This window comes from Carcharodon carcharias, chromosome 5 (genome assembly GCF_017639515.1).
Source record: "Carcharodon carcharias isolate sCarCar2 chromosome 5, sCarCar2.pri, whole genome shotgun sequence".
NCBI lineage: Eukaryota > Metazoa > Chordata > Chondrichthyes > Lamniformes > Lamnidae > Carcharodon > Carcharodon carcharias.
Window position 1 is genome coordinate 12153732 of NC_054471.1, and position 17159 is coordinate 12170890.

Sequence of the window (17159 nt, forward strand, 5' to 3'; positions counted from 1 at the left end):
TGCCTCACATCCTTTAAAAAGTACCTGGATGAGCACTTGGCACGTCATAACATTCAAGGCTATGGGCTGAGTGCTGGTAAATGGGATTAGGTAGGTAGGTCAGGTGTTTCTCATGTGTCAGTGCAGACTCGACGGGCTGAAGGGCCTATTTGGCACTCTGATTCTGTGAATCTGGTATGCTGTTTCTGGAATTTTGGCGCCACATTTGTTAGCAAAACAAATGCACTTCCAAAGAAATTCATGGGTTGTGAATTGCTCTAGGCATCCTTTGGAGGTGAAAGATACTGCAAGTTTTTTTTTATATAAAAAGTTTACATGCTTCACAGATTCTCATTAGGAATTAGCAGAAACTTTACAATAATGTGCAAGTTGCATACTTGATTGTACAATGAACTCTGTTGCAAATCTGTTTATGTATTATTTAATGACAATATTTACACACAAACCAACAGAAACACAGTCAAGATCTAATGTTGATTTTTATTCCATTCGCTCAAAAAATTGCATGTAAGAAATTTTAAAATGTAACATAACATGATAGAAATAGAATTGCAACAAATTGGAAATCAAAAAGATTGATTTAGAAGCGTGAGAATTGGACAAATCTGTTGATAAATTTCGTTCATTCCACCAGAAAAGGAAAAAACATTTTTAAGCTCTTCTGACAAGACAGTTACCAATAGAAGTCTGTGCAAATAAATTTGGCAACCAAAAAAAATAAAAATAGTCCCAAACAAATCCCATTTGTGTTAGAGATGAGGAATAAGAGCAGTCAACATCTGGAGACATGCCGGAGACAGAAACCTTGTTTACACTGCATAAAAGGAAGTAGTTGAATCAAAATAATTCACTTTCCATATTTATGTCTGCAGATGAAATTTATGTACCGGGGTCCTGACATAGCTCTGCTTTATAGATGTACCTGCTGGGCAATCCCATTGGGCTTTTCCCTACCATGAACTCTAGTTTTGACGTGGAGACAGGCCTGGATCACAACTTTCACTGTGAAGTCTGGTATCAGCAGTACTGTCCTAGAACGTTGTAATGAGACAGCTTGTGACTGCCTCAGTTGCAGTTGATTGATGATTCTATAATAACCACCAGAGAGAGAAGGGGGATCTGTCGAAGGCTATTCTCATCTCTATGGTGACCTGTACTTTTTAAAAAGAACTGACATTCACCTGCACAACATCTAAAGGCAAAATGCAACTTAAAAAACACAATACTTGCTAGTACAAACTGCTGAACATTATCATGATATAAGGACTCAAGCCAGGTTCCAGCACCAGCACTTTACTCTTAATACAGACATTCATTTCATTTGATTACAAGAGATAGATAAAGAAGAAAAATTCTTTTCACAGCAGACACCGGTTTTCTCATACAATCCAGATTGAGGGACTGAGCTTATGAACTTTTAAAATACTTAATTTGTTATTTATTGTGGGATATGCTAATTCTCATTCATCATATGATACAAAGCTGGGGCTAAGTAGACATTTGAAGCTCGTTTAAAATGCACTTTATTGAGAAATAATTGTCTCCACTTCTCCTTTATGTACAGGACTTGCAATGAAAAAAAGCACGCTTATTTTAATCCTCTACTGTAGCCTTCTTTGAACACACACGCACACACATACATATATTTGGTCAACTGTTGAATGTAGATGTCTTATTTCTGTCATTTCTATGGAAATAAGTGTACATACTGCTGAAAATTTGTTGTAACATTTTCACTGCATTTCATTTTGCATATTTCTTTTTTAAAAACCCTCATGAAACCAGCACAATTAAAAAACTACTAATTTTGGACTTATGTAAATTAAGTAGGTGGCAGCTTTCCTGAACGCTTATGTAAGATGCACCTTTTAAAGAGAGGCAAATATAGTATATTAAATCCACAACATTCCCCAATCCAATTTATGTCACTCAAACCAAAAGTCTCAAATTCAGGGAGTGCCTGCAGGAAACTCAGCACACTGATCTCAGTGAAGGTATCCCTCAGGAAAACCTGTAGAGGGCATCCAACAAAGTGCAAGTATCCTCAAGAAACTTATGAATATTGAACTCATGCATTGCTCAAGGACCAACATAGTTTCCGACACAGTAAAATAAGGCTGATTTTGAACAAGTCTCAACTTTTAAAACAGAAGTTACAAAACTACCAAAGTATTTAGTAGTATCCATTATTATCCATTAATATTTGTACCTCTGTACAGGTAAACATTTGATTTTCGGACATTGGTTTTAAACTGTAGTTAATAGTTTGTTGTATATTTCATCACAGAACTGTTATTTTGATTTTTAGCAGATCTGAAATACACTTTCTAGAAGCCTCTCATCCAATAATGACAAAGAGTAATATGAAATTCACCACTGACCAACAGCTCCACAAGAAAGTTAAATTCCCAATGTGATAGCGTGGAGGCAGATAGCTTGTCTAACATTGAACATTGACTGGAACATATATTCCAACTCATATAGCCTCCAAGCTACATTTGCAAAGGATAACTTTTTCATACTAATATTACAGCAGAGCTACATCTACTGCACAATAAGTTGAAGCTGCTGATTAAAGAGGGGTTTCAGTCCCACTAATCATGTTCGTAAAACTCTGCCTCCATTTGTTTCAATGGCAGAAACAACTGACATGGTTAAAAGAAACATGTAAATGGAAAAGAAAGCAAGTATACCACATGCTGAGCAGCAGCCCACTGTTACATTTTATTGAGATCCCAGGGAGTCTTATACCTCCTTTGGGATTTAGGACAGAGTACAAAAATCTTTTTTGTTGTTGAGGCTGTGGGATGTACTACCAGAGTGGAACACACAGGATTAAGACCATTGCTCAAGTGAAGTATGAACACCAACATTTGTTTGGCCAAACAGCCTATAATTTCCAGATACAGAACTGTGCCACTATCTATCTGCCTCCAGCACAAAAGTTACATCTTTATATTTCCCTTTTCTTCAGCAATACTTCATTTGCATAATTGGGGAAAAGTAATCCTAAAATGAAGTCTAATGGTAAAAATCTTCAAATTTTGATAAGGCTATTCAAATTATGGTTATATAGAATTGTCCTTATTCACCATGAGAAGATTTAGAAGACGATTGGAAGTTTCATCAACATTTTTACTGAAGGAGTAGCAGTTTCTCAAAATAAAGAGCAAAAAATCCCAAGTTAAAGGATAAAACAAATTTCCCAGGTGTAAAGATGGGGGAAAAAATTACTTCAACCAGCAGCCAATGTTCGGTTGGTCATCGCTGGAAAATAGCCTCTGGCTGTCCTATTGCCCAACTGTTCATTTTCATCTACCAATACATGAACAGGAGATTCAAGTAAATTAAGTGTAAACTGTTTAAATTAGTACCTTTTTCTTAAAGACTGTGCGGCATGTTAATTCAATACACTTACACCTAGTAATATAAAAAGGCCTGGATAACACTTGGAATAACTTAAAATACCATCCTAATATCAAAAATCCTGCAAGACCAGGACAAACCTGATCTTGGAGAACATTTCTCCAAGTAATTGTGTGTCTATCAGGATCTAGCTGCAATCTTGACAGATGCCTAGTTGACATCAGCTGACAATGTTGACACTAAGATATGGGAGGAGACAGATGTGGAAGAAAAACCAACTACATCGCAAATTATTTCAGCCACCCAGCAGTGTTTTTTTAAAAAATAAACTCCACCAAAATATGAAGTAGAACTATTTTTGAAAAAGATTTTCTACAGATAGGTCTGGTGTTTCAGGTACAATGATCCTTCTCCTCACTGAATGTACAGCTGCATGCACAATTTCTTAACAAAATGATCCCTAGGGTGAGATTTTCTGGCCCTGCCCACCACCAGGATCATCCAGTCCTGTCGAAAGTCAATGGACTTCTGGCTGCGCTGCCGAATCTCCTGTGGCGGATCCCACCACAATGGGGTCGGAAAATCCCAGCCCTAATCTTGCCACCTCGTAGGAACTTTAAGTTTTTCAGCTGAACTACTGACTTGAAAATATATTTGAGATAGTTGAGACTTAAAGTGGTCATGTGCCAGTGCCTTGATTCCTGCTCCTACGGAATATTGAATGGGAACTTCAAACTGCAACATTCTTTCCACAAGTGGGGAAAATTAGATAACTTAGGGGTATGGAATGATCAATGAGTCTTCCAAGATATTTTTAACCAGTTGAATAAGTTTTGCACATCATTTGGTGAGGAGTTGATTCACACTCTAAACATTAGCTGATGTTGCGCATGGAAACTCCTCTGTGCCAGTTCTCACAGTGGTAGGGCATATGATTATGGTCAAGGTCCTCCTCTACATGGAGTTACTGGTCCCAGTTGTGGGTAGACAACATGCAGATGTCAAGCACCTCTTTTGTAGTTAGGGCACAGAGGAAATTATTCAAGGAAGATGATCCCCCCAACACCACCATGACATTCTTCTGAATTTCCTTGTAATCTGTGAGTATTTGGGGATGAAACACGGGAAGACACAATGAACATCTCAAAGGAAAAAAATCTCACCCTATAAAAAAACTAAATGATGTTTAATTTAAAAAAAGGGTGCTTGGTTTTGTTCTGACGGTAGCTTTTATCCATCTGAAGATCACAGTTAAAAAAACCTCCATGATCACTTTGTAAATAAGTGGTTAATGATCACCCTACAAACAGTAACAGAGCAATCAAATCATCTTCTCCATGGTAGATATTTAATTATTATTTATCCAAGTTTAATTTTGTAGAACTTTCATCGGATCCCATGAGTTCAGCATTACCTAGACAACAGATATAACCCGCACTCCCACAATTCAACAGCTGACTAGGACTGGGAGCTACACTGGTGATTATCTATACATCAATGATCAACAGGGTCATTAAGTGGACCTTGAGGACAAGATATGAACCAAACACTTGATAAGCTTTTCTATTGATGTTTATGCAATTTTGTTTTAGAAATTGACAATCACCTTTTTGGACTAAAAATTGTAAAGCACATTGACAGTTTTAACCAGAAAGCTTCTGGCTCAAAATTGTAGCTGACACTGGATTTCAGTTTGGGATAGGCCAAAAAGCAGCAGTTTCATTGGAGGACATAAAATAATATTGAAGCACCCTGTTCATGATTTCCACACTGGATAAGGAAAATGAATTTCATTTGGATGTCTATGCACATGCCTGAAGCAATTCTGCTTGTGAAACAGTAAGCCCATCATTTAACAATTAGAATCCAGTTGTGGAAACATGGCCACATGGCATATAAATGATGGGAGATTACTAGAGACAGGTGATGCTGGGAGCCAGCCCAAGTGCTCATGGCTATCTACAGTGGAAAAATGACCAGTTTCAAAAAGTTACTAAATGTAAAGGACCTTAAATTTCAGATCACTGCTCCACTGCCAGCTGCCACTATGCTCTGGGGTTGGTGCCATCCCAAATAGCACAGACTAATACAATTTAAATAGTTGATGCTCGTGGCTTGTGCCTGTAGAGGCTCCCACCTCAAAGAAGTGTCAGCTTATCAGAGTGGCACCCTGCCACTCCAACCGGGAAAGCTGGAGGTCCATATCAGACTAAAAAGCCAAGCTATTGAAATAATCAACCCCTTTTGGGATCAACTTGTTTTTCAATTGTTTGCGGTCTTTGCAAGGCTGAGTAAGAAACCAATGATCACCATCAACAAGCATGACTTCCACCGGGTCTACAATGATGTGTGGAACAGAACTCTTCTGGTAGCCCAGAAACAACTGCATGGGGGTTGGGGGATTTGGCGGAAGACTTGTGATTCATCCCTACTCTGGCTTTACTAGGGCAGAGGCCAGTTGATTTGTAATACCCTCCCTGTCACCCCAGTCACCCCAACCCATGCCTGTAGAAAGTCAAGTGAACTTTTAACTTCCCCCAGTCCAGGATTTTGGCTCCAGAAAAACTAAATGGCAAGTCAAAGGCAGCTGAGCAACTTAAACGATGGTGCATTTGGGATCTTGGGTGTCTGCTATCAAACTTACGTGCTTCACATGTTTTCTAAACTGCTGACGAAATACCCCATCTTAGCTGCAACTGACAATGTGAGAATGATGCTGTTTGAACTTGCAGCTACTAAGGGGGTCAAGGTTCAGGACACCACCCAAAGGATAGAAATGAAGGGATTAATGACACCCTTGCACCTCTGCTTTGGGTCACATCCATTTGGTCAAACATAAGTAAATGAACAAAAGACATTCAGAAAGTGTTTCTTTTCCACTAATTACAAATACTTAATGAAAACTGAAAGGAAAATCTAAATGTGTGTAGAGCTGTACCATGTTTAAAAGAATATACAGATGTGACTACTCAGCCCCAACCTTGCCCCGCTTCCTACATTTAAAAAGGCAACTGGATGGCAAATTAACATGACTGACTATTGCTCAGGTAAAATGGAATAAAATATCAGTTTACAGCTGATTTTGATATAAAGAATTACATCTCAACATGCGCAAAATCAGGGGAAAAACAATTACAGACACTGCACTGATTAACTTACATTATTGATTGGATTGACAGACAAATCTTTGATTTGGTAAAGCATTATCACAATAATAAACTAAGGAAGGCATCTCTGTATCCTTAAACCCTGTGAACTGCCATTGCTTTGAATATTAGAAAAATAACAGATAATTCCAGGATACCCTTACTATAGAGCACACACCATTCTGCCAGGCTCTTATAACCAATGCATCTTCCTATGTGTATAAACTGCGTCATTACATTGAGTCAGGGCCACACTACTGGGAAGTGCAGCACAACCGCTCTATAGTTAGCTGTCTCCAAGATTTGTGCTCAAATTATAACCCACCTCCTAGAGGAAAAACCAAAAGAAACACAATTGTTGTGCAAATTTTTTCTTTCAATTTACGTGACTTTTCAGCACACTGTGATTCGATTTCGACAGACTTGTAAGAATCTTTGCATAATATTACAGTAAGAGGACTCTCTTCCTCCAAGAACAGAGTCAGAAAAAGCGGCAAGCAGTGAGGGGGAAAAAAAAAAGAAAAGCACGACGGTGTGATGAGGCTGCCTGCAAAATCTCCAAATGCAGCACATGGGAGAGTGCTCCTTCCTCCCTTCAGTCCTCCCGTTCTTTGCTGGGTGTCTTGTCATTTTCTCATCTCCCTCTCACTGTCATTAGTCATCACTTGTTAATAAAAGGGTCAATTCCATTCACCACGTTATCTACGCATTGTTGGATTTGCTCAGTTCCTGTCTGATTGCTGTGGAAAAGAAGAGGGAAATGCTTTAATACAATCTAATCCATTTCAGCCCAAAAACTGAAATTTCATTTTGATGTTGTTTGATTTTCATCCCAATAAGATTTTCTTTCTTGAAGCTGTTTACTTGCTGCACCTTGGGACATTAAACTACATAAAAGATGCTATATAAATATTAAGTAGTTCTTGTTTTAGAGCAGTGCTTAAACTATTTTCCAATGTGGCCCTATTTTAGCACTTGAAAATTAAAGTAACCCTGGATGCCTGAAAAGAAAACAGCAACAAAGCAGCATAGTCACATTCAGTATATAATTATTAAAGCTCGTATTATAGATTATCATATAACAATACATCATATTAACATGAAAATCAATGTTATATAGTACTTCATAAAAAAGTTAGTATTTTATGTACTCATGTAGGTTTCAGATTCCCCAGTGACAGAAGACACAGTCAAGCCCCTCTGCTCCCCCCAACAGTAATCAGTCTACCAATATTCATTACAAGCTTGATTCCCACAGCTACCTTGACTACAGCTCCTCACATTGTTCCCTGTAAGGACTCCATCCCATTCTCTTAGTTCCTCCACCTCTGTTGCATCTGTTCCAAAGGTGCTTCTGACATATCTTCCTTTCTCTTTAACCGAGGTTCCCGTCCCACCGTGGCTGAGAGAGGCCTCAACAGTGTCCGACCTATTTTCCACACTTCTGCCCTCCCCGCCTTCCCCTCCCTCCAAGAACCATGTTCGGGCCCCCTTTGCTCTCACTTTTCACCCTATCAGCCTCCGCATTCAAAGGCTCATTCTCTGTCATTTCCACCAACTCCAGCATGACGCCACCACCAAAAATATCCTCCCCTCATCCCCCCCGTCAGCATTCCATAGGGACCATTCCCTCCAGGACACCATGGTCCACTCCCCCATCATAAACAACTCCTCACCCCCTTCCCATGCAATCTCAGAAGGTGCAACACCTGCTCCTTTACCTCTTCCCTCCTCACTATCCAAGGCCTCAAACACTCCTTTCAGGTGAAGCAGTGCTTCACTTGCATCTCCTTTAATTTGGTCTACTGCATTCGCTGCACCCAATGTGGTCTCATCTAATTGGAGAGACCAAATGCAGACCAGTGACCGCTTTGCAGAACACCTTCGGTCTGTCTGCAAGCATGACCCAGACCTCCCTGTCACTTGCCATTTCAACACACCACCCTGCTCTCATGCCCACATATCTGTCTTTGGCCTGCTGCAATGTTCCTGTGAAGCCCAATGCAACCTGGAGGAACAGCAGCTCATCTTCTGATTAGGCGTCTTACAGCCTTCTGGACTTAACAGAGTTCAACAACTTCAGACCATGTACTCTCTCCTCCACCTTTACCCCTTTTTTAATCCAATTTTTTATTAGATTTACTTATTCATTTTAAAAAATCCTTTATTCCTCAATTCGACACCCCCCCAACCCACACAGGGCCATCTTTCACTGGTTCTATACTTAGCTTTCATAGAGCGCTGACCCTTGTTCTGCTATTCACACATTCTGCTCTTACCTTTATGCCTTTATCAGCACCTTCTTTAGCCCTTACCACTACCGTTAACACTCCCTTTGTCTTGTGTCCATGGCATTTTTGTCAATCTCTCCTTAGCCCTCAACTATCCCTGACCTCTTATCTTGCTCCACCCCCTCTTAAAACAGTATAAAACTCATCACATTTCTACTTCTCTTTAGTTCTGAAGAGTCTTATGGGCTGAAACATTAACTCTGTCTCTCTCTCTCTCCACAGATGCTGCTGGACCTGCTAATTTTTTCCAGCATTTTTGATTTTATTTAGCCAAGCAATAGCCTGACATAATCTTACTCAAGAAATCACACTTTACAGATAATGTCCCAGACAGCACCATCACCATCCCTGGGTATGTCTTGTCCTATCAGCAGGACAGACCCAGCAGAGGTGGTGGCTCAGTGGTATACTGTCAGGAGGGAGTAACCCCGGGAGTTCTCAACATCGACTCTGGACCCATGAAGTTTCATGGCATCAGCTCAAACATGGGCAAGGAGGCCGCCTGCTGATTACCACGTACTGCCCCTGTCCTTGTTGAGACGGAGACCCGTGCTAAATGGAATGGATTTCGAACAGATCTGGCAACTCAAGACTGGGCATCCATGTGGCCTGTGTGCCATTGGCAGCAGCAGAATTGTACTCAAAACACAATCTGTAACCTCATAGCCTGGCATATCCCCCACTCTATTATTACCATCAAGCCAGGGGATGAAGCCTGGTTCAATGAAGAGTGCAGGAGGGCAATGGCAGGAGCAGCACCAGGCATACCTAAAAATGGGGTGTCAAAATGAGGTGTTTGGGGAGGCAGTGGCATAGTGGTACTGTCACTGGACTGGTATTCCAGAGACCCAGGGTAATGCTCTGGGGAACTGGGTTCAAATCTCACCACGGCAGATGGTGAAGTTTGAATTCAATAAAAAAAAAATCTGGAATTAAAAGTCTGATGATGACCAAGAAACCATTGTCGATTGTTGTAAAAACCCATCTGGTTCACTAATGTCCTTTGGGGAAGGAAATCTGCCGTCCTTACCTAGTCTGGCCTACATGTGACTCTGGACCCACAGCAATGTGGTTGACTCTTAAATGCCCGTCTGAGCAAGGGCAATAAGTGCTGGCTGAGCCAGTGATGCCCATATCCATGAACGAATTTAAAAAAAACCTGGTGAAGCTACAACTCAGGACAACCAACAGATCAGATCCAAGATCTAGAGTCCTGCCACATCCAGTCGTCAATGGTGGTTGACAATTAAACAACTCACTGGAGGAGGCGGCTCCACAAATATCCCCATCCTCAACGATGGGGGAGCCCAGCATATCAGTGCAAAAGATAAGGCTGAAGCACTCGCAACAATCTTCAGCCAGACGTGCCAAGTGCATGATCCTCCTCCGGAGGTCCCCAGCATCACAGATGTCAGTCTTCAGCCAATTCGATTCACTCCACATAATATCAATAAATGGCTGATGGCACTGGATACTGCAAAGGCTATGGGCCCTGACAATATTCCAGCAATGGTACTGAAGACTTGTGCTCCAGAACGTGCCATGCCCCCTAGCCAAGCTGTTCCAATACAGCTACAACATTGGCATCTACCCAGCTGTGTGGAAAATCGCCCAGGTTATGAACTGTACATAAAAAACAGGACATATCCAATCTGGCCAATTACCAACCCAGCAGTCTACTTTTGATCATCGGTAAAGTAGTGGAAGTGGTCATCAACAGCACTAGCATTAATCTGCTTACTGACACCCAGTTTGGGTTCCGCCAGTGTCACTCAGCTTCTGACTTCATTACTTGGTTCAAACATGGACAAAAGAGCTGAACTCCTGAGGTGAGGTGAGTGTGACTGCCCTTGACATCAAGGCCACATTTGACCGAGTGTGGCATCAAGGAGCCCGAGCACAACTGGAGTCAATAGGAATCAGGGGGAAAACTCTCCACTGGTTGGAGTCATACCCAGCACAAAGGGAGATGATTGTGGTTGTTGGAGGTCAGTCATCTCAGCTCCAGGACATCTCTGCAGGAGTTCCTCAGAGTAGTGTCCTCGGCCCAATCTTCAGCTGCTTAATCAAGGACCTTCCTTCCATAAGGTCAGAAATGGGGATGTTCACTGATGATTGCATAAAGTTCAACACCATGTGACTCCTCAGATACTGAAGCAGTCCATGTCCAAATGCAGCAAGGCCTGGACAACATTTGCGCCAGACAAGTGATAGGCAATGACCATCTGCAACAAGAGAGAATCTAACCATCGCCCCATGAAATTCAATGGCATTACCATCACTGAATCCCCTGCTATCAACATCCTGGGGAGGGGGTTACCATTGACCAGAAACTGAGCTGGACTAGCCATATAAATACTGTAGCTACATGATCAGGTCAGAGGCTAGGAATCCTGCGGTGAGTAACTCACCTCCTGACCCCCCAAGGCCTGTCCACCACCTACAAGGTACAAGCCAGGAGTGTGATGGAATACTCTCCACTTGTCTGGATGAGTGCAGCTCCCACAACACTGAAGAAGCTTGACACCATCCAGGACAAAGCAGCCCGCTTGATTGGCACCACATCCACAAACATTCACTCCCTCCACCTCTGACGCACAGTGGCAGTAGTGTATACCATTGACAAAATGCACTGTAGAAACTCACCAAGGCTCCTTAAGCTGTACCTTCCTAACCCAGAACCGCTACCATCTAGAAAGACATGGGCAGCAGATAATGGGAACACCTCTACCTGCAAGTTCCCTTCCAAGCCACTCACTATCCTGACTTGGAAATATATCGCTGTTCCTTCACTGTTGTCCTGACACATGAATGCTGGGTTGTTCAAATCCCACAGGGAAACTTGAAACAACTGCCACAATTTGTTTTGCAGTTTGTATGCGTGCCTTGAATTCAGTAGTAATAAGACCACCAAGTCTTATAGGTATTTACAAAATTAGATTTAAACATTTATTAATAAGTGAAATTATTTTAAATACCAACATAGATCTGCAAATTACTACTATGATAACTTCTAAATCCCCTAATCAATCCAAATTCCAGTTACATTTCGTTAAGGCAACAGTAAGACACAGGTTTTAAAGACCCAGGCAAAGGAACATGATACCCTGCACAAGTCCAATTCAAAATGAGTTTTTTTAACTTCAGTTCTTTGAAGACAGCAGCATGAGGCATAGATGCTGAAGGCTTTTCATGCTTGTTAGATCTCAAAATAGCCCCTTATAAACAGCCTTCTCTCCTTTATACATATTTTCCCCTTTGAATGCAAATTCCCACTGTTTCACTAGGTCTTTTGAACGTTACCTCTTGACTAATAAAAAATCTATCATTATACCAATTCCACCAGTAATTTTTGGTAAAAATAAACAATTATTTCTTAGTACTTTTGCTGGCAAGGTATACATTACATCCCCTCCTTTGAATCCAAGCCACTATAGTTTGTTTATAAATGCAAATGTTACCTTTACACTTCATATTCTAAAACTCTTCATGTTTACCTATTTAACATTTCAAACCTAACTTCTCTACTTATATCAAAGCACCCAGACTAGCTGCCTCTATTTCAATTAAGTCCCTCTCTCTCTCACACACACACACACACACACACACACACACACACACACACACACACAAACACACACATATCCCACTATTACTCTATTTTACAATAAGTTACAATAACATTATGGAAATTATTATACCTTGCTGACACTGTTGCTGGATCAAAATCCTGGAACTCCCTTCCTAACAGCACAGTACCACAGGAACTGCAGCAGTTGAAGAAGGCAGACTTGGTCAGTGTAGTTTCCTCCTTCTCTGAAGACTGCCTGCTCATTTGGGAGGCAGCTTCTAAAACCTGCTTTGTCTAGTTAAGGATGAACAGTTCGATCATGTTGGACATCATAGACAGGAGGGTGATGGGGCGTCAGTTAGCTTTTGGGATTTTTTGCAAGTTTTTGTAATTTTAGGATGGCAGAGACTTCCTGATGGCACCAGACTTCTGGGATTAGCCCAGTGTCAAAGATGATGGAGGTGAATTTAGCAAGCCACATTTTGGACTATAGTTCTTGAGAAACTTGGGATAGATGCCATCAGTTCCAGTGACCTTCCTAGTCATTGTGGCTGTTCGCACTATGTCCACCTCTTCAGTGGTGAAGACCACTGAAGTAGGGAGAGGACAGGGCCAACATATTCCAGTAAAGACAAAGGGTGGGACCATCAAATGCAGGGAACCCTGGATGTCGAGGGATATACAGGATTGGATAAAGAGAAAAAGGGAGGCTTATGGCAGATACTGAGGGCTCAAAACAGCTGAAGCCCTAGAGGAGTATAGAATGTGTAGGGGGAACTTAAAAAGGAAATTAGGAGAGCAAAAAGGGGGCATGAAAAACATTGGCTGGTAAAATAAAGGAAAATCTAAAGTTATTTTACAAGTACATTAAGAGGAAGAGGATAACTAGGGAAAGAGTAGGGCCCATTAAGGACCAGAGTGGTAATTTGTGTGTGGAGCCAGAAGACTCAGGTAAGGTTCTAACTGAATACTTTGTGCCAGTGTTCACAAGTGAGAGGGACAACACAGGTATGAAAAAAAAAAAGACTGTGATATAAGTAAAGAAATTAGCATAGAAAGGGAGGAGGTTCTAAGTGGTCTGGCAGGCTTAAAAGTAGATAAACTTCCAGGCCCGGATGAAATGTATCCCAGGCGGTTGAGTGAGGCAAGGGAGGGGATAGCAGGGGCACTGGCAATAATTTTCAATACCCCACTGGCCACAGGAGAGGTGCCAGAGGACTGGAGGACAGCCAGTGTGGTACCGTTATTCAAAAAGGGAGGAAGGGATAAACCAGGGAACTACAGGTCAGTCAGTCTAACCTCAGTGGTGGGGAAACTATTGGAAGCAATTCTGAGGGACAGAATTAATCTACACTTGGAGAGGCAGGGATTAATCAAGGAAAGTCAGCATGGTTTTATTAAGGGGAGACCATGTCTGACCAATTAGATTCGATTTTTCAAAAAGGTGACCAGGTAAGTAGATGAGGGCAATGCATTTGATGTAGTCTACTTGGAGACTGATAACTAAGTAAGAGTCTATAGGATCCAAGGCAATTTGGCAAATTGGATCCAGAATTGGCTGAGTAGTAGGAAGCAAAAGGTGATGATCGAGGGGTGTTTTTGTGACTGGATGCTTGTGTCCAGTGGGGTTCCACAGGGATCGGTGTTGGGTCCCTTGCTGATTGTGGTATATATAAATGATTTAGACTTGAATGTGGAAGGGTTGATCAGTAAGTTCGTGGATGACACGAAAATTGGTGGGGTGGTAAATAGTGAAGAGGCTGGCCTTAGATTGCAGGAGGATAGAACAGCCTGGTCAGATGGACTGATCAGTGATAAATGGAATTTAATCCAGATAAGTGTGAGGTGACGCTCTTGGGCAGGACAAACAAGGCACGGGAACACGTGATGAATGGTAGGACTCTAGGACGTACCGAAGATCAGAGGGACCGTGGTGTGTATGTCCAATGGTCCCTTAAGGTAGCAAGACAGGTAGATAAGGTGGTTAAGAAGGCATATGGGATACTTGCTTTTATTAGCCGAGGCACAGAGTATAAGAGTAGGGAGGTTATGCTGGAACTGTATAAAACCCTGGTTAGGCCACAGCTAGAGTATTGCATGCAGCTCTGGAATTTGCATTATAGGAAGGATGTGATTACACTAGAGAGAGTGCAGAGGAGATTTACCAGGGTGTTGCCTGTGCTGGAGAGTTTTAGTTATGAAGAGAGATTGGATAGACTGGGATTATTTTCCTTGGAGCAGAGAAGATTGAGGGGGGACATGATTGAAATGTATAAAATTATGAGGGGCATAGTTGAGATAGACAGGAAGGAATGTTCCCCCTTGGTGGAGGGATCAATAACCAGGGACCATAGATTTAAGGTAAGGGGCAGGAGGTTTAGAGGCGATGTGAGGAGGAATTTTTTCACCAGGAGGGAGGTGGAAATCTGGAAGTCACTGCCTGAAAGGGTGGTAGAGGCAGAAAATCTCATAACATTTAAGAAGTATTTAGATGTGTACTTGTGATGCCATGGCATACAAGGCTATGGGCCTAGTGCTGGAAAATGGGATTAGAATAGTTAGGTACTTGTTTGACCGGTGCAGACTCAATGGACCAAAGGGTCTTTTTCTGTGCTGTAGACCTCTATGTAAACACAAGGGAGTTCCTTGATAGGGTCAGAAATTCTGGAGAAAGGGTCATAAACTCCATTAGCAATATAAATTATTCATATGGGTTACAGAATCAAAGAGTTTGGCTGAACTCTGAAAAAACTAATTTAAGTTTCTGTTTGAGGAAATCCCAAAGTATGCAACACTGTCACAGAGTTGGGATGTGGGAGTAGAAGGTTCTTTTGTTTAACTTATCTGGATGCTTGCTCGAAAGCAGGCTGCTGCAATTTTGCTTTGGTGTGGACTGCATCACACTGGATTGTGGGCGCCAACAGATGATGATTGTTAGACAGGTCTGTACTTTAAGCAGAAAAACTACTAACCTTATTGTTCACAGCACAGAATGCGGGTGGGACTCCAGCTCAGTTTGGATTTCTTGAGGGGAAAATCTGCCTAGTTTGAAGCTAGAGGAAGAAATCTATAGTGGTCATCACAGTGAAAGGTAATTAGCCTTGTGGCAATAGTCAGTCAGTTTGCAGACTTGGGTTTCATAAGGGGAGAAAGAAACTGGAAAAATTTGTCTAGCTTAGGGTTAGACAATTGTCAGGAAAGTATAATAATTTTCATTTTTCTAGTTTATAGTTAAGTCAGTTTATGGGGGTAAGTATAGTTGGGTCTGTTTATGTGTGACTTAATTATATTGGAGTCAAGTAGACTACAAGTTTAAATCATCAAAAGAAGCTAATGAGTAAACATGGATGCTGGCTTAGCATGTAAGGTGTGAAGGTAATTTGCATTTTGAGATAAATGAAGGGATATTTGGATTTCAAAGGGGTTTTAGTCTGTTCACAACTCACCAGATAAACAAGGCAAAGGAATATGTTTATTTTTCCCAAAGATTGCTGGCAATGACAAGGAAGTATTCAATGCACTAGGAAGTTCTGAGGAACAAAGGGACCTTGGAGTGTGTGTCCATAGACATCTAAAGGTGAAGGGGCATGTTAGTGGGGGGGTGAAAAAGGCAGACGGGACACTTGCCTTTATTAATCGAGGCATAGATTACAAAAATAGGGAGATCATGTTGGAGTTGTACAGAACCTTAGTGAGGCCACAGCTGGAGTACTGTGTGCAGTTCTGGTCGCTACATTATAGGAAGGATGTGATTGCACTGGAGGGGATGCAGAGGAGATTCACCAGGATGTTGCTGGGATGAAACATTTAAGTTATGAAGAGAAGTTGGATAGACTTGGGTTGTTTTCGTTGGAGCAGAGAAGACTGAGGGGCAACCTGATCGAGGTGTACAAGATTATAAGGGGCATGAACAGGGTGGATAGGGAGCAGCTATTCCCCTTAGTTGAAGGGTCAGTCACGAGGGGACATAAGTTCAAGGTGAGGGGCAGGAGGTTTAGGAGGAATGTGAGGAAATACTTTTTTACCCAGAGATGGTGACGGTCTGGAATGCACTGCCAGGGAGGGTGATGGAGGCGGGTTGCCTCACATCCTTTAAAAAGTACCTGGATGAGCACTTAGCACGTCATAACATTCAAGGCTATGGGCCAAGTGCTGATAAATGGGATTAGGTAGGTAGGTCAGGTGTTGCTCATGTGTCGGTACAGACTCTATGGGCCGAAGGGCCTCTTCTGCACTCTGTGATTCTGTGAATATTGGTAGCATGAAAGTTTTTAAATTATGAGGTAAATACAGTTTCAAAGACATATGGAACAATAGAATTTACATAATAAGAGAAAAACAGATATAAAGGAAAGTGAAAGGTCTTGTGGGAGAAGGCCATGTAAGATTTAATAGGTGTGCAAAGTAGCCTTATTGAAGCCTCTAGCATTTCTGCATAAATCTGCTGCTTAACTAATCAGAAGTTGGGGAAGAGCCATTTGGAATTCCACTGTCCAGTGTATTGTGTTAACTTGCTGAGTTTGATTTATATCTAAAATCTATTGGACAGTTTCCTTAAAGGGAGTGTAACTGGAGGTCACGTTAATTAGAAATTTTAGGAGTTATCATAGTTGTAGTTGTAAGCTTAAATATGTGCTTGACATCTTTTATTTTGTTAATAAATATTTTAATTTAATTCTCAAAAAATCCCTATAGGTATTAGTGGACTTATTACTTCTGAATTCAGTGCACACATCTTGCAATAAATACAAATTGCAAAACCATTGTGATAACATGACCAAGCTT

The 17159-nt window shown here is 41.4% G+C and overlaps 1 protein-coding gene across 1 annotated transcript in view; it reads right to left on the reverse strand.

Moving 5' to 3' along the window:
- Positions 1-460: 460 nt before the first annotated feature.
- enah (ENAH actin regulator) overlaps positions 461-17159 on the reverse strand; it is a 566884-nt gene continuing 550185 nt past the window's right edge. Inside the window, exon 14 of the mRNA XM_041188077.1 lies at positions 461-7252. Coding sequence (XP_041044011.1) covers positions 7215-7252 — 38 coding nt within the window. The 3' untranslated portion in view covers positions 461-7214. The remainder of the gene's footprint in view (positions 7253-17159) is intronic.